The 22962-nt window shown below is 41.8% G+C and overlaps 1 protein-coding gene across 2 annotated transcripts in view; it reads right to left on the bottom strand.

Moving 5' to 3' along the window:
- coro7 (coronin 7) overlaps positions 1 to 22962 on the bottom strand; it is a 115005-nt gene that overhangs the window by 83243 nt on the left and 8800 nt on the right. For both annotated transcript variants that reach the window (XM_086186251.1, XM_086186252.1), the window contains exons 7-9: positions 21884 to 21934; positions 786 to 869; positions 180 to 262 (exon numbers count right to left, since the gene is read on the bottom strand). In XM_086186251.1, the coding sequence (XP_086042377.1) occupies positions 180 to 262; positions 786 to 869; positions 21884 to 21934 (218 nt within the window). The remainder of the gene's footprint in view (positions 1 to 179; positions 263 to 785; positions 870 to 21883; positions 21935 to 22962) is intronic.

The raw sequence follows: 22962 nt of genomic DNA, 5'->3' as shown, positions 1-22962 counted from the left end.
ACCTTCATACATCATTCTGAACTGGCAAATGACAAACTAATAAGCACATACCACACACATACTCGGCGTACCAACTCAGACACACTTTGTACTGTAACACAGCAGCTCAATCACTCCATGACAAGACAGTAAAATCAGGGGAGGGGCGCCGGTTACATACACACTGATGCAGTACTCACCCACTAGAGGAGCCCAGAGACAGAGAAGTCACTGAGGAGCTCAACTTCCTGCTGTCCCAGAGCCTTGCCTCCCGGCAACGCATCTACACACACACACACACACACACACACACACACACACACACACACACACACACACACACACAAAAGCGAGAAGAGCAGAAACAAGTTAGGCATAAAATATGAAAACTGACATTTTTCATTATATGTTGAGAACTCCGCACAGGATGTTTGAAAGACATGTCAAAAGATTAAACTTATTAAAGGTACACACACATTCTTGTCTTTTCTTGTGTTTTTTCCTCATCTTACAGTGAAACCTGTGACTTCAGGCGTATATGATTGAAAGGAATCCAAAGTTTAGCAATCAGGAAATAGATATACACACTATATACACACACATATATTTATTTTCAAATATCATATTGCTGTTGGGAATCAAATTTCTCCTGCCTGTTTATGCTTTAATGCCTTACATTCTGCGCATGTTCACCCCCCCACCACAGCGCAACTTTCAATCAGATTTGGCTCCTAGCATCCAACACTCTGATGATTTATTCCTGGGAGAAAATAAAGAGAAGCAAACCCCCTTTAAGACTTTCTTACCATATCAAAGCCAGTGGTCAGTAAGAGGTCGTCTTTGGCCCACAGGATGCGTGAATCCTTGTTGTTCTGAAGGCTCTTGGCACTCTGCAACAGAGACAAAGGGAAACTTTAAAAATTTAGGAGCAACGCACCTTTTTTTCTTTTAAATTGATCTGATCCTGTTTGATAAGTTGATCCTTTCTTCTTCCTGTCTCAAATATAACATGGAGGTCCAGCTCAAGATAAGGAGCTGGTTGATGAGTGACTGATTTACAGCGGTAACGGAGACAGACAGAGAGAGGAAGGACAACAGACGGATGGGATGGTTCCCTGGTGCCTCTGACAGATCCCTAAAGTTGGACAGAACAGGACTTGTCCCATGAAAGAAGAGCTTGTTATTGTTGATGTAGCAGACAAGGTGACTTCTGCCCTGAGCACAGCTTAGATTACCAAACTGTGACATTAACGTCCGTGTGTGTGTGTGTGTGTCTTCTTGGAAATGAGACTTTGTTACACAGTTGCCATGGGGAATACGTGTCAAAACAGCATCGGCAGGCGGTTTTTGATAGGTGGTCTTCAACCACAAGTGACACATGTTGTCAGAGGTGACGGGTAAAAACAAGTGAGTGATGAAATGAGGGAATGTGCATGTTTGGATAGAAAACATGTTAAAGAGGAGCAAAGAGTAGAGGAAAGTGTGGGTTATCAAGTTAATTGTGCAAATGCAGGATTCTACTGAATCAAGACATAGAGGTGCTGTTATTATTAAAGTGAGGACAAATGAAGCTCGAGTCTGGCTCATAGAAAACCCCTCAAGCATGTTTTTTTCTGTCCGATTCTAATAAATGATGGCTGCAATTAAATTTTCCACACATCAGGATTTGTTATCCCATCAAGTGACTCACTGTTTTTCAGAAAAATTACTGTTGTTATTACTAAGGCGATGCACTGAGTGTGGCTGGATATCTGTGTACCCCAAGAAGACAGAGGTTTATTTCATGTTAACAACCTCTAAGCATGAAGTTGAACTCCTTGGTTGCACTGAATATAAGGGCTCGTTTCCACTGGATCACTTCAGCTTGGCTTGGGTTCGGTCAGGTCAGTTTGGCCTGGTTTCCACTGGCCCCAACATGGTACTAACTGTTACCATTTTGGTCCCTGTTCCGCTGGGGTTCCAAGCGAGCCTAGCAGGGACTAAAATGTGACGTAAATACAGAGCAGGTGCTGATTGGGTAACTTACCCGCTTTGGTCGTCTACTTTGTATAATCCTGGCCTTGGTGGAATACTGGTAAAATCTTTTATACTTTTCTTGGGTGTTCTGTTTCGCCGCTTGAAGCCTTGCCTGTCTGTCGTCCCTTACTTTTAGTTCAAGCAAAAACCACAGACCGAGCAAAAGGCATCACGCTGCCTCCATGTTGTCCATTGATGTTGTTGTGTTGCACACAACGTGCTGACGTGGTACCCAGTGAAAGTGGAAACGCACCTGCACCCGTATCGAGACGTGCCAACCCCACCCCATCCCACCCCACCCAAGCCGAAGTGAGCCAGTGGAAAAACGCACCAACCATTTTCTAACTCAGCATCATGTTATATACATTTTTTGCATTATATCATCCGTTGCGATTAAATTAATTCCATCTATATTGAAAGGTGGAGTCAATAAGACGCAGCTCCTGACTGCTCAGTTTCATGATTCTAACTGTCTCCTGGATGGTGTTACAGAGCCACACACAATGGCCTTTCCTTTCATCCACCATCGCTGGGAAATAATATGGTTATTTCAGTCATGGTGGATGAAACTCAACTCAACTCAACTCAACTTTATTTATAAAGCACTTTAAAAACAACCACAGCTGAAAACAAAGTGCTGTACATAAATAGTCATAAAACATAATAATCAAGTAAAAAAACAATAAAAATAATAAAACAGGAGCAAAGTCTCATGCTGGGTCAAAAGCCAAGGAATAAAAATGGGTTTTAAGATTAGTGATGAGAAGTGCAAAAAAAGCGATCCTGTATCTTCAGTACATTTTTTGACAGGTTGGTAACTGCTGGTGTAGCGAGGCCTCCGTGTACTACTGCCTCCACTACTACAGCTGTCCAAATAAGGATCAGCATAGTTTCTAAAATCAAGTTTAGGAAGGGCTCCTCACATGTGCACGCTATGAGACAAACACATGTGGGCCCTATCAATCCTAATTTAGATACCACTTCCTTTTCTCTCTTTGCCATATTCCTCCTGCTGCACACACGCCCTGGTGGTTTAAGAATCGATGGCTGAGATGGAGGGGGGGTTCAAGGGTCTGGTTTTTAAACTGTCTCAATCAGACTTTTGATGACTGACTGCTTTTCCCCTCATCTGCTTCTTACTCTGGTGCATGTGGACAATAAATTACACACATATGGGTGCAGCGGAAGTTCCTGGGACAGACAAAAATGGAGGAGAATGGTGGTGACTTTCGTCTGTGGAAGTGCGGTTTGTTCTCCCCTCCTTCCCAATCGGGGGAACTGTAATTGCATCTTATCTTGTTGAGTAGATATGCAGAAATGAGATGTGGCTTCCAAGTCGTTTCATGGTCAGCAAAAGTTTGTGTCAGCGACACATGTCAAAATCCAAACCCATATAGAGATGGTTTTCCAGTTTGTGCACACTTGAAAAATAGAAAATATCAAATTTTGGACTTTTAGAGCTTCTCAAGTTGTAAATATATAATAACTCCTGTTTGTGTTTGCACAAGGAAAGAGTAAACATATAAATCTCCAAACTACACATGAAGGTGAAGCTCCTAAATCTCTTCTAACTGGGGGTTGGAAGTAAAAAATCATTTTATCTCCTCAACTTTTCCGTTAAATGTACAGTTCAGGCCAAGACTCCTGTGCTGGAACCATCCCTGTCAGTGAAGCAGAACCAGCCATAAATCATGAGCTGCAGCTTGAATGTGTGTTTATAGGCCACACTCTTGGTTTCACGCTAAATTTATAGCTCAAACTCGACATTTGCTACATATGTTTAGAGTGGACACGACACAAAATCACACATTTGTATTTCTCCACCATTCTGCTGGAATGATACATCTTTGTCCATAGCAACGTTTTATCTGACACCATCTGTATATTTTACAGATGTTTTCTGGCTCCTGGTGTTCTCTGAAATAGCTGTATCCGCTAAGACGGATTAGAAAACATTCTACTGATCTGGCTCTCAAACCTGTGCTGAAGTGAGGCTACCAAAGCACTGACAGAGTTGATAATAAGTTCTGGATTGAATAAACACTCCAAGTCGTGACTGGAGATCATTTTTCAACCAGCAGTCAGCCAGACTGCCTCGTGCAGGTAACTGAACTCATATTTGCCTTGATAAGTCCACGCAATGAGACGGTTGAAAAATAGGCCAGATGTACGGGAGCAGTCCAGTGTAAACTAAGACCTCCAGAAAAGTGATAGATCAGAAAAGAGCGGGGGAAGGAGGAAGGTTGAAGCCAGTACGATATAAACAGACATTGGGTGAATTCATTGCCACTGAGCTCTTCATTACCAGCACCACTGGCTGATTTCCTTCCAGGGGCAAGACAATGCAGAGTTGGCATTCTGACCAAACTAGGAACAAGTTGAGCTCGTACTATTTTAGTTCGCTCAAGGTCTGTTTGACACTGAATTGCTCTGAAAAGAGACATGATTCATATTCATAACCAACAGTGGAAAATTCCTACATTAATGAGTAATCACCACACATTTGCATCTTTTTTTTCTTCTTCCATATTTGGTCATTCTGATCCATTTCTGGGGGCCAGATGAGTGTGTCAATGTGATTTCTAAAGGAACCTAACAGTCACCCCTGCATGTAGAAAAGTAACTCCATGGGCTACAAAAAGAGATGTTAAATTACCATCTAAAAAATATAAATAAATAAACCAGCCACTGTCAGCCCATTAGCCAGCGATCACATCGTGATACATTCACCCAGGTGCAGTGGGCGGGGTTCTCATTTCCATCCACTATTTTCAACAGATACAGTTATGCAGGTGCTTACGGCAAAGAGGAAAAGAAATCACTTGTATGGGATGATTTTGGATTTAAACTGGTCGTAACTGTACAGCAAAAAGACACACGTGAAGCTATTTGCCCTTTTTGTGAACGTGTCTTGCCAACAAATGACTCCAACACTACCAGTTTGCTTACGCTGAGAGAACTGGTCACTATCTGAAGACAGATAGTCTCTAACTGCATCTCCTGAATCCAATGTCGTATATTTGAATGTAGGTGTGGATCAGCGGCTTCTCAGACCAGTGCTTGGATATATTGGAGCAAAACACGACGCTGGAGCACACGGACGGTAGCATTTCAAAAGGTGTACCACTGACGACCCAATGTTAGGATGCATCTTTGTACAGAGAGCGACAAACATGTCCTGAAGAAGTCGCGTTGTGATGTTGGAATGTCAGATGCCAGTACTACATTACCTCGGTCAAGTATCAAACATTATATAGAAATTAGGTTTTCTGCATTACACAACCAACCACATGGACTCAAACAATTTGGTCAAAATTTGTTAATGATACCTCTGGAAAAACAGCACATATTTATATCCTGCCAATGACCTTCAAAGTTCTTCAGGACCCAGGATCTTTAATTTGATCCACATCACTTCCAAAAGCAAATCAAATGTTCCACGTAATATAACCAAACTTTCCACCAAATTTCATCAAAATCTGTCCATTTGTTTTAGAGATATCCTGCTAACAAACCGACCAACCGGCAGACACACGCCGGTGATCGCATTACCTTCTTGGCGAATGTGAATAACAGTGAACGATATCCCCTCTCTGTGAACCGGCGCTGCAGCAGACAGGCTTAGGTTTGCCATTACAGCCTCCCACAGGCCTTCGCTACACCGCTCGATCTGGCCAGCTCCAATGCTTCAGGCAAATAAATCAGCCTGACAGGCAGCTATACGTGCACCATGGATAGCACCGCCATGATGTCATTCTTTACCGGATCTGAAGGCACGCGCAGCTTTGAGCCTTTTGACAAATATGTCATCAGGAATCGCCGGCAGGAGAGATGGGAGTGCAGATTGGAATTAGGGGTTTTTGCGCAGGGGGCCTCAGCTCTGCACAGTAAATGGTGTTTCAGCTTAAGGAAGCTGTCGGAGAACAGTACTGCTGCTTACACTCCGGGGCAGCCAGAGGACAGCACATCTGGAGCTGTGCACACATAAATGTAGCCAAAGAGGAGCTCTCCTCTGCAGTCATTAACTCAAATCCCATTCACCTAGACCTTACCAACAAACTACAAATTGATCCAAACACTTGAGAGAGGGAAAAGAGAGAAAACAGGAGAAACATAAGACAAATGTTTTTCACAGCAGAATGACTCCCCACTGGGGGGAATTTGAAAAGGCCAGACAGAAAGAGGGAAATAGTTCATGATTTGACATAAGGAGGAGGTGGAGAGAATCAGTTACACCTGCTCACACACTCACAATAAAAGAAGAGGAGGAAATGAAATCACATCTGGGAGAATAGTTTTAGCAGCACAGGTGTCCGCATATAGATAAATAGTAATGGAAAAGAGATTAAAAATAAAAGAAAGTGCTGCTGACTGGACTGTGACCACGTTAATCAAAGTCAAAGGCAACAGTCAGGATTTACACTGAGGTTAGATACTTGGCAGACAGGCATGTAGACACAGGAAGTGCCAGTCAGCAGCAGTCTGGCCAATTATGGTTTTATAGGTCTATTAAATATCCTCATGAAATATAAACAAATGAGTATCACTCCATCTCCTCCTGTCCTTCTCTCTCTCTCTCTCTCGCTCAGCTATTCAACTTGTGGACTTCAGCAGACAGAGTGAACATCTGTGTCACTCACCGAGAATGTTGATTCACCCACCAGGTCGAATATCAGGTGTCTGCATGCACATATGGGAACTATCACTGCATTGCCCTCTCTCTCTCTCTCTCTCTCTCTCTCTCTCTCTCTCTCGCTCTCTCTCCCTCTCTCTCTCTCTGTCTACCTATTTGTGTATCTGCTCAATGGGCTGTCAGTATTTCACGGTAAGTGCCAGCGGTGTAGAGATGTATTAAGTGCACTTTTCTTCTCAACTTCATTAATACAAGTATAATGGCTTTCTCTCACACAGTGGGATAGAATCTGTGTCATTTCATATTAAGTCTTTCATTTTTCCCTGCAATAAACAGAGAAACTCTCAGGCACTTGGCTTGGACAGCTTTTCTTTTGGGGCCTTTCTCTTCTATAATTTATGGTCTGACATATGAAATATATTCGAACAAACACTATTAGACAGTCACTTTGTGACCTGCTTAATGTGTCTATTTTAATTGATTTTGTTGGCCTTGTTTTTAACTATTTCTATTATTGATTGATGTTGTTCTACTTTTGTTCATAATTATTTATGGAATATGATGGGAAGGGATTTGTCGCCGCTTCTTAATCAATAGTGTTTCCCATTGTCACAGACATTTAACTGATGAAGGTCTAGAACTCAAACATTGTAAAATAAATGATATTTTGAAAGTTTAACTGTAGGAGGAAGCTTACTTTTGAAAAACTAAAGATTTTGGCATGATTAGATGAGATGTATACTCATGAAGCTAGTTAGTGTAGCTCAGCATACCATGGTTTAGATTAGTTCAGACTACGTGCGCAAAAACACAAACCAAAAGCCAAAATATTCTAGGTCTTGGCAAAACGGGGAAAAAAGGTGCTGTGGTATTCAGATTTTCAATACCAATTTGTATCCTAATATCTGCTGAGGAATGACAAAGCACATGACACATAGTCCAATCAAAGTTCATGACATCGGTCCTACAACCATGATCTCAGTCAGCAGAATTATTCCAAATCGAAGAACCAGACTTCCACTTTCCACTCTTCAAAGAGAATCATTCTTTCTCTTTCTTTCCTCTCCTCTTCCCAGTAACCCAACTTTCATCACCCTGGAAACAACCTCAGTCTTTTTATCTATGACTAAATTAACCTTTCCAGCAATTTCTTAAGCTTGTTGTTGCATCATAGCCCATTTAAGTTGAGTTTTTGATTCGCAGTTCACTATCATGAACATAAGTCAGACAGTTGTCTAGAAATAGAACAGTAGTGTGTGTGTGTGTGTGTGTGTGTTATTCTTTTCTCTTTCATCGCCGCCCACCATCCTTTTATCTCGCTTAATTAGAACCGTCTAATATTTCTGTCATTCCTCCGAGAAGTCACAAGCTGTTCTTTTACTTTTCTTTAACTTGGTCTTTCCCTTAAAATGAATATGAATGTGTTAGGTCAGAATCCGGGTAGGGAGTGTGATCCAAGGGAATAACAACAAGGAATGAACTTTAGTTGCAGCTGTAATAGCATTAATATAAGAAGAGACCCTCCAACATCTAAGGGTCTAACTCACCTTTAATGATAGTGCGCAATTTACAAGTTGGAACCTTAAATAAATATACATATGTCACAGCTCAATTGCAATAGTTCAGAAGATTCACCAGGCAGACCTGTTACTGCCATTGGCCCTTTTTCAGATTTGCCTTTCCTGTACTCATTCTTTCCCCCCCAGTCTCATTTCCTTCATGTCAGCCAATGAAAATCACAGAAGTAAAAGCCAGTCGAGATGTGAGTCTGTGGGACACATGTAAGGGCCACGTCGACTCTGTAGACACCAGGCAAGACCTACAGCCCGGGGGAGTGATACTAGTGATATGTACTGGACAGATCCCCAGTTAAATATAGAATCCAAGGAGGAGATCTCCAGAAGTCTCCTGTTTAAATTCTTTTTAACCTTATTAGGAACAAGCATGAAGGGACAGCGATAGATGTAGAATGAAGAGATGAATGGTGGGGAAAAAAAGGGAGAATCTTAGTTTTACACAGAAGGCGCATCAATCTAACGGGGATGAGGGGGAGATTTGTTTTATCCCGAACTGAGACTCTCACAGATCTAAAGAGAATTGAAAGATATATTTTAACCATAAATAGAGTCCATATTTAAACATAACCATAATTAGGGTTACAATATTCTGGATTTACTGATTAATCACTTGCTTTCCAGAGCCAAAAGGAGAAGAAGAAGAAAAAAAGAAGCATGTAAAGGCTGAAGAAGCCAAGACACATTTTCTTTAATAATATTTAAAGCAAGACAGTCCATTTTCTATTGATTTACTACTCAAATACTCAGCTCTATACATGGTAATTCATTGTGCGTGTCAATAATTGAAAGTTTCAGATGGCTCAGTTTTGTTTTTTTTTTGTTTTTTTTGCTCCATGTGACCCATGTGCCACTGAATCCTCGCCACTAAGACACTGTACTTTAAGAGTGCAGGAACAAAATATCAGCCCAAAGAATCATTCCACCCTCTGGAAAAATAAATCAAGAGGGGCAAAAAAAAAAAAGGTAAGATGGAAAAAGGGGGTTTCAGATGGGATTGGTTCCCCTTTGGAGAGTGGATGACAGAAGAGAGAGAATGTTGGAAAGGAAAAAATCAGTTGGAAGAGACATAAAAATAAAGAATGTAAGATGGTTGATTGACTTGAGTGTGTGGTTTGATAATGAGTGACTAAAAATAAAGGCAAGAATAAATGGATGTTGTATGAACAAGCACTATGGTAGCCGCAGTGCAGTGGGCCTGGTTTTGTAAATAGCTGCCATTATGCTATCTCCACCACCACTGCACTCATCTCTGATCTGTCACCTCAGTTAGTATGGACACCACATTTGCACTGAAAAAAAGGGAGGCAAATAATGTGGACTATCAAACCAACTGTACACCCTATTGTTCAACGTTGTCGCGTAGCACAGTGAACAGATGTGTTTTTACTCTCTGACAAAAGTTGGCCCGTGTCTCAGATGTTCTGACCAAAGCGGGGGGCTTGCTCTACTGTTGTGACGCCAAAAAGACTTTTAAACCCCTGAAGCGATGGAGAGACAAGCGGTTGGCAAAGGTGGAGGTGCAGAAAGGGCGAGATGACGTTCGTAGTCTGACTACGGATTGCAAATGGTGGGAAAAACTTGTACAGAGACTCGTGCGATATTTGTGCTGAGATGGCAAGGCAGGGAAATCATCAGAAGAGGGAACCTCCATACGAGAATTTAGGTTGGTGTAAGACCGGCAGAATCGTTCTGATGTGGTGTAAGGTTCCTATGGCAACATCAAGAAGTGCAGCCAAAAGTACATTACATTCATCCAGGCAGGAGATTACAAGTGTCTGGACTAGAACTTAAACTGCTTCCTTAGTCATTTTCTTACTCAGTTCCGGTTAAACTGATGTAAAAAAAAAAAAAATGGGACGTGAATAATCCCTTAATACTATGATGTTATAAATAATTATCCATGGCAAAGTGGTTGGTGCAGACCTGTTTGTTTGTTTCTGTAAGACATTTTCTCCGTAGAACCCATCCTGTTGGGTCTGGGATGGTATTTTAAGCAATTTTTAAACAATATTTTCCAACTCTTTCCTTGGATTTTGATTTTTTTTTTTTTTTTGCTCTAAGCTAGGCTTACAAATCAATTTAACTGCAGTGCTAAGTGAAATGAAACAGGCTTTGATTATTGAGCCACAGTGCTAATTGCGTTGTGCGGCCACAGTCTGGGATACAGCCAACCCATGGAGTCAGCTGGGTTGTGGTCATTGCTCTCTGGGGACTGGAGACCCAACTGCACAAAACTGTTGGAAGGTGGTTGGGAGGTGGGGGGTGGGGGCTGACACCAACTGCAGTGTATACCTACTGGCAGGGGTCTCCCTCAGAAAAAACTCACCAAGGTTGCCGAGGCTGGTCTGGATCAGAACCCAGCAGAGCTAGCTGCTTCCTGGAACAAGCATGATTAACAGTGAATTCCCCAAACCTGCATTTCAGTCCAAAAGAAGCACTGGGGAGCCAGAAGAGATTTCAAGCGCATGTTTGATGATCTCCAGGGTTTTTTGATGGTTATTGTGGTTGAGGTTCAAGCAATGAATATTCTAGAGATGCAGTTAGTGGCTCAGTCCTTTAAATTCAAACAGAGATCCATGTGGCAGGACAGGGCCCTAATGACAGAGGAAGGAATGATGCAGCTGACGACTGCAAGAACGCCGACACCCGGGGCTGATGAGAATCTGCATGCCAGAGATGATCCTAAGGATTTCTTATGAAATTCAGGGGTGTGTTAGCACATGAGCTAATCATGCCCATCACTGGAAAGAAACCTCTCAATCCCTGCCTGACCAAACCATCTCAGGCCTGTTGTCATTTACAGTTTTTTTTCATAGCTGCGAGGGATACAACTAGCCGGCGTTACTCCCGCCCTGAGACCACATCATAGAAGCTTAACATCTTCAAAGTTTCCCCAGAGCTTTGCAGGGAAGCACGAATTGTGAACGGTGGGATTTGCTGGAGAAGCACATATGGGCAAGGCATGCTGTGTTTGTATCATTTGTGTATCATCATGAACTCCTGGTTATACGACTGGAGGCTTTTTCTTTGTTGTAATCAACTTTCTAGCTGTGATTGCAGCACGTTTAAGCAGAGCAACATAATTGTAGTTACAGCAGCAGGTGTTAACCTGAAGGGACAGCACAATGAGATACCTCAAGTGCAAAACATTTTATCATGTACACATCATTCCATCCAATGTCCTTTAGGGGTTGACTACTGATGTACTGAGGAACAGAGTAGCAGACTGACAGCTTGATTAATCACCTCATCAACGCACCGCTAACAAATCTGCTGCTGCTCTGCTGAAAATTCCAGTCTATGACATTAACCCAACAATCAACAGCTTCAATTAGGAAAAACTGCTCTTGTGTGAAACCACAAATTGCAGCAGGACTTGTTGTCTTAAGAAGCTCATTTAGTGAAGATGACCCAAGTTAACTCTCATTGGGGAAGGATGTGGGATTAAAAAGACATGTGCAAGCCAGATTTTGGGGCCTCCTTTGTTCAACTGGTTCCCTGTCAGGCGCTCATTATGTTACACTCATTTTCTTTGGCCTCTGAGAGGAAAAAATACTCTGCAGCCAATGCAGGTATGCACACCTGTGACCCTTACTCATAACCTGCATCAGGGTACCAACTGTTCCTCCAAAATATTAAGTCTAGAATAAAAGGACACAGGGCATGAACTAGACCGCTGAATCTTGCAGCGTACACCTCTTGTTTTTAATTGTTATCACAAAGTTGGCCACTCTGAACATCCACAACAACAATGACACCACAACCCCACATTTCCCCTTTACTGTAAAACACAAACTGAATTTACTTTACTTTAAGGTTTAAAGGATCACAAAAGAGAGACAATTTTTTAGGCTATGTGCACCAAAATAACTGAGAAACATGCAGGTGCATTTTCATATCCTGTCTTTTATGCCCAGCAAGTAATACTGAGAAAATGAACTGAACTCATACGAACCATAAACCACAAAATCAAACTATAAGCCACTTACAGCTCCCAGGTATTAGTGTTACTCCAGGGATTAGCCTTGGAGGCTTTTTGATAGACAGTCAACACAGTAGTGACACCGCCAGAGAGTGGGTACCTGCCTCTTGTCATGAGTGCACATGCATGAGTGGAGATGCAGGAAATCAAAGACAAGGATCAGTCATCCTACTAGTTTATCATATAATATATATATATATATATATATATATATATATATATATATATATATAGTTATTTATTTAGTTACTTGGTAATATAGAAAAATATAGATACATTTACATTCCTTCATGCTACAGTAGGAATTTTTTTCAGGCTGAACTGGCTACAGCCCAGTAGTGAGTAGGTGGGCTAAAGATGCCGTAAAAATGTGAACATATCCACAATAGATATATGCAAAAGTGTACTAACATCCAGGCCATTGTAAGCCAATGATATTTTTGTTTGGGGGGGGGGGGTGAAATATGAACTGATGTTGGACAGATAGGACTTTTTAGGGGTTAAATATATTAAAACTCTCCCCTCTCATTTGCAGCACCACCATATGACCTCCTTGCTAACCACCGGTATGATTAGGTTAGCATTTGGTTCAAACACAGGATGAAGCACAGGCAGACGAAGATAAGTCAAACAGCATCGGTGTTCGGTCAAACTTAGGTCAGCTGGCCCAACCGCGGATGGAGCCTACGCTGTTGTTTATTCCCCTCAGCACACACAGGTTGAGTCTGCTTTTGCTGAGCTGCTAAATATTTCACTTGCTGTCTAAATCTGTTTACCGTCCTGAAACTTGAAGATTCATGTGGTTCTCTGTGCTTGACTCGACTACTTGTGTGCATGTCTCTGTACGCACACATTAACAAGTCTCCTATGCATTTAACTCAGCACCACGACTGATCCAATCCACTTCTAACACAAACAAGAGCCGGCTGCCTTCATGCACCCAGCCCCCCCAAAGAAAACACACACACTTGCTTCAAGATAAACAACAAGCCGATTTTCACCTCATTCTGCTCTTCTGGATGTGACTAAAACACAAGCGTCACTCCCAGAGCTCTTCTAATGCCTCCCAAGACAAAAAAATGTTGGCTAAGTTTGATATGAAGACAGCAAAAGAATTAGCTGTTTTAAAAGAAATGCATGACACAAGTAAAGTGCAGAGGGCGATTAAAGCCACATTAGCTAATATAAGTGGGATCAGAGGGAAAACTGAGGTGAAATCACATGGGATGCTTGTTAGAGAGGTGCTGACCTCAATGTTATTGTTTGTCTCCATAACAAAAACAGGGTGGAACATTTTACAGGATAGATTTTTGGACAAATCAACTTTTTATTAGTCAAACCTGGCAGGTACTTAAAGAGATAAATAGCATGTATGGGATTTTATAGGAATATGGTCATTATAGTGTGTTTATTTACATTGTGCCAAAAGATTACTGATAGTTTAAAGCAAAGATATAAAATTGCCTTTAATATAGAGTCGTAACATCAGAAATGTGAAATTTGATGGCAAAGAGCGCGGCTCATATCGACAAAATACATTAAAAGATGGTTCATGTGATATATAATTAAATGTTTGCAGAAATAAAAACACTCAAACACTAAAAGAAATCAAATTTAAGACTATTTGATGACTATAAAAGCCTAGTCTCTCAACCTGTCATCAATCTCATTTACCACGAAAATGGAATTATTTAATTCATGAATCTTACTTCTTAGCTTCATATTTCTCTTTTTCATCATTCAACTGTGAAGAAAATGTATTAAAATAAATGAACAGCTGAAGAAGATACTGATTCCCAAGGCGATGTCTCTGGAAAGTTTGTCACCAGGTGTCACCCATGTGTGTGTGTGTGTGTGTGTGTGTGTGTGTGTGCGTGTGTGTGTGCATGTGTGTGCATCGGGTTTTTCGAATCCCAGAGAAGCCAGCACATTAATGAGTACTCCGTTCACAAACAACACCCACATGTGAGCGAAGTCAGCTCCAGCTCTTCCAACGAGCACCCACCCTTTACAGCAGAATACCTCAGCTCCACCCCCTGAGTGAGTGAGCACACACGCACGTACACTCACAACACACACACACACACTCTCAATAACAAACCCAGCTCATTAACTAAATCAGTCAAAACCCCTTCAAACTTCACATCTCATTTCCTGAGTCTCTCTCTTTCTCTCTCTCTCTCTCTCTCCAACAACCATTCTAACCATTCCTCTGTTTATAGCCAAACATAATTCAAATAAGACCAAAACTCAAGGCAAAATCTCTAAGTTTACAGTGGAAATAAGCACACAGACATTAAGTATTGATGGATCAATCATAATTGAGACAGACAGCGAATGGAACATCCACATTTGATGCAACCATTTCCCGGAGCTGCAAATAGCAAATATCTGTCTTGTCATTACAGGAGGGTTCACTTGGCCCCAAAACGATCACTGGCAGAGGAGCAGCCAGTAGCCCAAGGAGCTGAGGATGGAGAGAGAATCAAGGGAGGGGGGGCAAAACATCTGGGCCGAGTTAACCACTGGCTATTACCAGGTCCTGAACCCAGCAGGAGAGATCCAGGCACGAGGCACCGTGCATGGGGGTGATCGGGAAAGAGGAGGAGTTCCCAAAAAAACACAGAAACCGCAGATATGAGTAGGTGGGGTGACAGAGGGCAAGCTAAAGATGTGTAAAAATGAAGTACAGTCAGTATGAATAAATGTGATGTAATGTAGCATGACGGAGGCTGGAATGTGAAGTGCATTTTTATCAGCCCCGAGAAGGTCAAAGGTCACGGGGATTACACTGGTTGGATGGGGCTCTACCTACTAATTGGCCACTTGACCCTTACACAACTTCATTCCAAGTTATCGTCTCTATGTTTTTGTGACTTTTTTACGATAAAGAACGATACAATGTGCACTATGCAGTCAGGCATTAGCTGCAGTGTTAAGAATAAAAGATTAAATGCTGCTGTTTTTATCTGAAGAGAAAAAATGAAATTAAACACATCTTTAGCAGTAAAAACACATTTTAACAAACTACAAACACGCAAAAAAAATGATTTTGCTACGATAGCACGCCCATTAAATCACTCTATCAAAACGTCCGCTAATCACTCTGTGGATTAAACACAGAAGCAGTCTGGCTCAAGTTTAAGTTGATTTATTCAACTGGTGCATCTGGCATTTGGATCTCAGTATTGAACAGACTTGTTTCATGTTCCTGGTGTGAGCTCTCATTCTATAAAGACAGTAAAGTTCCCACTGTTGACTCCACATCCCTGTGGTGTCGGTATTAGACGTTCTCCCAACTCTAAAAATGGGGGGGAAGAATCAAAATTCTCTGGCAGCCGTTCACGTTTAGCTGAAAGTCATAACTTGATCATGTCGATATTTTGTGATGGTTTCTTACACTGTGAGGAGATTATTCCTTGTGAGATGTCTGAAAAACTACTTGATAGCGAGCACAAGTCGTTCAACACTGAAATTTAAAGGCAAATTATAAAATCGAAGAATAGTGAATAATTTCATCATGTATTGGCTGATATTTTATTTTTAGAATAAACACTTGTCAGAAGCAAAACATTTATTCATTTTCATCTTCAATCAACAGTATTTAACATTTTTTTAGCTCATGATATTATGCTGATATTTATGGAGGAACCAAAGAGAAAACGTGGAGGAACGAGATCCCTAACCTGCTGCATCTTAACATATCGAGGTAAATCAAAGCTGTTCTAATGCTGTCCTCGTCTTGGAGTCAAATTCAGCTGTTTCACTTCAAATCCTGTTATAATAGTGCATGTTGTTGCCATGTCTCATTTTGTCTTCACCTCAACAGAAAACCACATGGACTTTCTTGTAAACAAACACGTGCATACGTCTCCCCCTCCTACACCACCTTGTTTTCATGTTGCTCTCAGGGATTTGCAAGTCATTTTATAAACAACTATAATATTAGGAAGTCATATGAAGTATTTTGCACAGTCACGCCTCTTAATGCTCCAACAGGCAACTGTGAGCTGGTTAACTTGTTACCGTCTTCTTTTAAAGGATATAAGTCTGCAAACAAGTCAATGCTGGTTCATAAAAGCATACATCTACAGGTGAAACCAGTGGGACAGTCATAACCAGGAGAAACCATCTGAGGCAGATTATTTGATGAAGATAAAAGGAAATGAAAAACAGCAACGAAACAACAAAATGTTCACTTCCATTTCAATTCGTCTCTCCAAATGACTTCTTCGTGGCTCGCCATCTGGAGCTACATCTGTGGTACAAACCTCTGCATTAGTCAAAGAGCTTCATTGTGTTGAGTTCTCTCCCTCACACACACACACACACACACACAGACACACACACACACACACGCACACTCTTTGTCTCTCTGTCTTTAAACTCACTATGCCTGCTGGTAGTTTATTCTGCCCTATAATGAGAAATCTGAGAATGGGCATACAGATATCCACCCCTTTCCATACGTGCACGTGCACACACAAACACACACACACACACACACACACACACGACACATACTGTAGTTCAACCAAGTTTACAAACATTAACAAAACACGTTTTGTTTCTCTCTCCATGCAATGAGAAATCCTCGAGTGAGGAGACACACTAACACCTTCCAGGAGTTCTTCCAGAGTGATTTACAGGAGGATATAAAAGATGGTATGAGTGGCTCCTCTCAAGCACCTATAGCAGTGAAACCACTGTTCTTTTCCTTGGCCCACCTATAGAAGTAAAAACCGCTGTGCTTTTCCTTGGCCCTGCCCATGCGTTCCCTGTAGCCCAAACCCATTCCAGCCTGTGGTCCTCTCTAATTTCACCCAAAGCAACAGAAGCTTTAACTGAAAAGATGGAATCTGGCCCCCAAGTCCAGCAAACTATTCCCTTTTCCTGTCTCCCTCCTCTTCCAGCAACCACAGATCGACAGCTCTACGGCCAGTACTGGCCCAAAACTATGAGGGGTATTTTCAGCACTGTAATTTTAAGCACACACATACACACACACTCATATACAGAATCACACACTCAGCAAATACACAGAGATTGGGGTTAGATCAAAAGATACAGTAAAACAGGACAGAGGAGGGGAGGCACACATTCCTGCTAACACACACGTCCGTACATCCACAAAACACCTCATCCAGTTGGGACCAGGACAGTGAATGAGCCTGTTCTCCTTGGGTCCTGGGCCTGAGGTCTAGCTCAGCATAGGAAAGCAGGGCGGAGGCCTTACTACATAGAGATGTGAAACAAACTCATCTGAAAACAAGAGGCCAGTGCAGGGATGTTATGGCAGAGAGGGCAGCCCAGAGTAGCTAAGAATGAAAAAAAAAACTGCTTTTAAGAGTGAAGGAATGGTTCATCTGTGATACATGGAAATTCACCAGTATCCTATTGTCACTCTGTGTGTGCTTTGACAGATGGGGTTTTTTGTGTGTGTGTGTGTGTGTGTGTGTTTATATCAGTAAAATATTTTTGTGAAATAACACTTAGTTGCCATCCTCTCCAGAGTAAGACAAGTGTGCCTTACAGAGACCGGCTGACAGTCTGTTAGCTTAGCGCAATGAATGGTAGTAGATGGGAAGTGTTAGCATGCCTTAGTCTCAAGCCATCAAATACACTTTTCTGAAAAAAGGTCTGCCTGCATTAGTTTTGTGCATAACGTTTATTATGAAGTAATTTGAAGTAACGAGATACTGTAATTTTAGAATTAGACACAGTCTAAACTGCTTTCCTGACAAAACCGCGTGGTGCAGCATTTTCATGCAGCCCCATTACAACTTTGACCAACAAAAGAAAAACATTTGTTGATGACTAGAAGAGTGACTGCTGTTACTAATCATGCCTGACTTTGTATAAGAGGATGAGGATGATTTCTTGTGGACAAACCAAGATCCTCAACCTTATCCACTTAATGACTTTTGAGGAAGGCATGCTAACACTTCCCACCCACAATCATTCATTGGGCTAAGCTAACTAGCCATGGGTCTCAGCTCTGTAAAGCACACGCAGAGGAAAGAGGGTTATTGATTTTCTGGCTCAGGGAGGGACACCAAATGAGTGCATTTCCCAAAAAGTTATCGTGTTCCTTTAACTTTTCACCATCATAAAAGGCCTGTGTCATCTGGAGAACACAGTGTTTCATTTTAAAATAATTTTCATTTGAAACATATTAGCTCAAATGTTTGTTGTGATTCAACTTCAATGGGTACACTGAGAAAAGAAAAGAAATTTACACAGAAATAGACAACAAAACTCGAATCCAAGTTCTATCTGTCCTTCAGTTGTGGGAGTAACGAGATACCACAAGTAGGGACACACACACTCGCAACATGTGCCAACTACCTAAATACAACCGTCTGTATGCTCGCGCACATACTTAACATTTCACTGATTACAGATGCAGTACATCTATTCCTCCTGTCCAAGACCTTAATTACCCAGCACCGTCTTATTTCCCATAAATACAGCGGGAGCAGGGCTATAATTAGGGTCTATATTTACCCCACCTGGCTGGGGGAGAAGTCGGCTCAGTGCTGGCCACAAGGATGAGCCATACTCACTAAAATACACTGCCATCGGTGGAACCAGGACACAAACGAAAAGTGTTCCAACTCCAAGGCTAGATCCTATACACCTCCTTCCCAGAGATGACGCATCGAGCCTTGTGGTGCATTCAGGTGATACTCAATCAGCGCCTTTTGTCTCAGATTATCTAGTTAATTACCTCAGTGTGGCTTAAGATACAGCCCAAGGAAATGGTGGTGTTTCTCGACAGTGATTACCCCACTGGTAATTAATTGATAAAACCCATTATCACCTCACTCTTTGGTTTGCGTGAGACAGTCTTTTCAGCAAAAACTCATAGCTCCCCTTGATGAGGACAGCTGAAAGGCTCCCCCGACATAAACGACCAACAAACTTTAAGTTTCAAATCGTTTGGACATTTCCCTTTCTGTTTATGCTCTGCCATGGCATCACAATCAAACCAATTAATAAAATAAACAGATAAAAAATAAAAAGAATATGCTTTCATATCAGGCACAAACAAACTATTGGAAGGAATCTCCTTCCAACCATGAAAGGATGGGAAATGTTGCGTTAAGAGGTTAAACACTGGTTTGTGGGCGTTTGTAGAAATTAAAGTGTCACACTCTAATGATTCAAGTCATCATGTTTAGTGTGTTTAGGATTCATTGCACACTGTAGACCCTAGTTGAGAAGATGATGTATTGATGGCTCTTCCACTCTCTTCTCCAGAGAGCTACCCTACCCTTCTGTAATCGCCCAGATCAAAGCCCTGTCAACTGCTGTCAGACCTCTCAAAGTCCAACAAAGAATAAAGAAAACAAGCCAAACAGGGAAAGGAAACCTTCTAATATATCTGATCTGGGTCCTAGCTCCTCTTTGGTTTGAGGTGGTGAGACCCATGAGCTGATTACAGGGGTGGATTGTTGTGCTGACTCAGGCATCTCCACTCCTGTCTCCGTCCTCCTCTATCGGGTAGTGAGAGGAGGATTAATGAGAGAGTGGGGAGGGTTACTAGAGGACACGGCTTGATGTTTCCTCAGTGTCCTGGTGGCCCGGACGTCAAAAGAACATTTTTATTTTAGGTTTGGTAGCTGACCTGACAGCAGGACTGCTATAAGTCTTTTTTTCTATCAACTGAGTTTGTACAGTTACAGAAATCGCGAAAAGACGCAGTCATTTTCGAACAGTACTGCACCAATGCTGCAGAAATAGCTTTACTTATTTGAAATATATTTTTCTTACTGCTGGTGATTTGATTTCATAAAACATTGTTATCCATTTTGTTTGTTATGTTATTTCATATTTCATTTAAAAAATGTTTGGAAAATATAATGCACAAAGATTTGTTTTTGCTTTTTTATGCTATTTGTGTTTCAGTTGACAAACACATATTTCAAAGTGATCGGTAATTTGTGTGCATTTTTCTTGAAAACAAGTTATTTGACTCATAATGCTATTTGATTATAGGTATACATATATTAGGTTGGGGGTGGAGTTTGCAAGCTGCCTCGGTGATCGAGGTGCATCCGGAGCTCAGGTGGAATGAGTGCGAAGTAACCTGAAATTGACCCCTGCTGGCCAAAAAAAACATCACCAGAGCATGGCTGAGAGATCCCCCCCCCCCCCCCCCCCCCCCACAAACATAAAATTTCCTTGCAACCCAGAGGCAAATGTACCTCTGAATGGTATCAGCTTGCACCATATTATCTGAAAAGACATGCAAAAAACACATTTGACATATTCCCAGGTTCAAATCTGCATTAAGGCTTTTGTTGCATCTCTGTCTTCCTTTATTTCCCCCAACATATGGCTAGTTGCTCACTGCTTTTGAGTAACAGCAACAACAACAAAAAATGCCACAGACTGGGCTGGAATGTCATAGCTCCCCGCCACCGGTAACCACTGAGCTCATCTCAAACTGATGTGTCTTCCAGGTATTTCTGTGGTTTTATATATGAACTAAAATGCTGTGTTTTTACAGGATTCCTCGTATTTATGAGTGAGATACCCTGAAGTCAGACCAAGAATCAGAGTGATTAAACACCTTGGGAGGTCCAAAACTGAACAGTCTGAGAATGTTTGCTTTACGCTGATCAGCCTCTTAAAACAATCACCGTCATCCCCTTCATCTTCTCGCCTTCTCCAAGACAAACACACTGCCACTCCACTTCCTTCTTTCTGCTGTCTTTGACGGAGTCCTATTGGCTCAAGCTTGGCCGTCATTCATGTGAGATTTATGGTCACTCTAGTTTCATGGGAGGGGTGGGGGGTGAAGAGGATAGCTGGACCTGCAGCTTGTGAAGCGCATCTATAAATCAAGACTGAAAGTGGCCTGTGGGGAGAATTCCGACTTCATCAGTGCATTTGCACAGTGTTAAAAAAGGTTGATTGGTTCAGATGGCCTGATTAAAACTGGACTTTTCAAAGACATATTAGGATAAGTCAGACTTAAACATACCAAGGCAATGTTTTCAAAGTCAGATCAACATACATAGATCACGCATTTGGGAACTGGCGTGCTCAGTTTGGGTCGAGTTTTTTTTAACAGAAGTAAGGCGCTCTTCAGTGAAACAAGAGCCGCTAACCGATGGGGTGATGAAGTGGTCTGATGTTGCTAGTTAAAGGTACTGCTGTAATTGAAAGTGAGAAGAACACAGGAAAGAGAGATGAAAACACATTTCTGCTAATGACCTTAGTCAGGAAGTATGCTGGACACTTTCATTGGCCCGCAAAATGGCAATGCACGGCGACAAATGTACAGCAAAGTTTCTTTGATTCTTCATTTCTAAATCTGCAGTTTGATAGCTTGCTAATTTATTCGGTAAGTGACGTCAAGTTCAACCGGAAGAAAGTGTGATTGCAACCAGCTGTGAGGAGGCGTACTGCCAGATGCAGTTCCGGAGCAAACATGCTTCCATCAGTAAATCGATTCTTCACAGTTCTTGTATGCCGGAACGATGACAGTAGTCAAATCAAACAGTCTCTTACTGTAACTCAATTGCAACTGTGCATGTAAACCCAGCGAGTGTCAACATGATTATTCATGAACATAAACTACTAAACATTTCATCCTGTATATTTAGTCACAAATTTGGAAACATTTATTTGGCATCTTGGAACTAAGACCCCACCAAGTCATCGAGGTGTTATGAAGGTACTCACCTGGACAGGGGTCAGCTGGGCTCTGGGGTCAAACACTCGCAGCATCTTGTCCTAGACAGATGACGAAAAAGGAGAAACTTAAATGCAGGACTGAAGCAATCTGGACTTCATTGATGTTGTGAATCATTTCAATTAATATAAAATGAATCATTTATTTTCAACTAGATTTGTTTGGCGCTTACTTCCATTTTCAACATAAAAGCGTCAGAGCAGCATGTGAGGAAAATGTGTCCTCGGATGTGAAGCAACTCTGAGTGTTTTCCTGTTACTCGTGTTGTTGTGCGGAGTGCAGCCGAGGTCAAAGAGCATGTGTGGGAGGTCAGGATTTAATTTTAAAGTTCTCATAATAAAAAGGGGAAAGGAATTAAGGCAGCTGCGATTTGTTTCAAGGACAAGTGAAATATTAAAGCTACATATTGAAATTATTAATAAAGTGTTCCTCCACCTCTTTGTAATTCCCCTTGAGCTCTGAAGTGTCCTCATTTATCAGAGTGATCTGACTGAATCATTGTCAGCAAATGCAATCCGGTGACCTCACGACGGCCTCATGCGCCTTGACCCCAGCCAACCTAAACACGCATTCGGCATCAATCAAAGCAGCCAATCAGAGAGGTTCCAGTGTGATTTGAGGGGAAATGGGTTCTAATGAGATCAGGCTGTGACCGGGACATGCGTGTCTGAAGCCGTGTCACTCAATATGGCTGTGTGACTGCGATCACAGAGGCAGACAGGCCAGATAGCAGGTAATAATTATAAGGGCTCAGAGTAAACCATGTTCACTTTCAACACACGTATGCTTGTCAAAGAGAATTAAGAGGCTGACAAATGAGTGGTCGCATGCAACGTTGGCTGAACACAAGATAAATACACATCCGAGCTGTCATGTTAGACCGTCAGACTGAAGCTACAATGATCAATAAGAGAATCAACGTCTATTCAAAGATTTGCTCCATTCACACATCCAGGACTGAGACCCAAGTTTGAATGGGCTGTTTCTCTCTCTGCCTCACTCTTTTTCTGTGTGTGTGTGTGTGTGTGTTTCTGTATGTGGTTAGCCCACCCATGAATATGATGCCACA

This window comes from Aulostomus chinensis, chromosome 18, assembly GCF_037954235.1.
Source record: "Aulostomus chinensis isolate RoL2024-O1b breed Wild chromosome 18, RoL_Achi_v1.0, whole genome shotgun sequence".
Classification (NCBI taxonomy): Eukaryota; Metazoa; Chordata; class Actinopteri; order Syngnathiformes; family Aulostomidae; genus Aulostomus; species Aulostomus chinensis.
The sequence above is the reverse complement of the archived record's forward strand: the minus strand, read 5'-3'. Positions and strand labels throughout refer to the sequence as shown.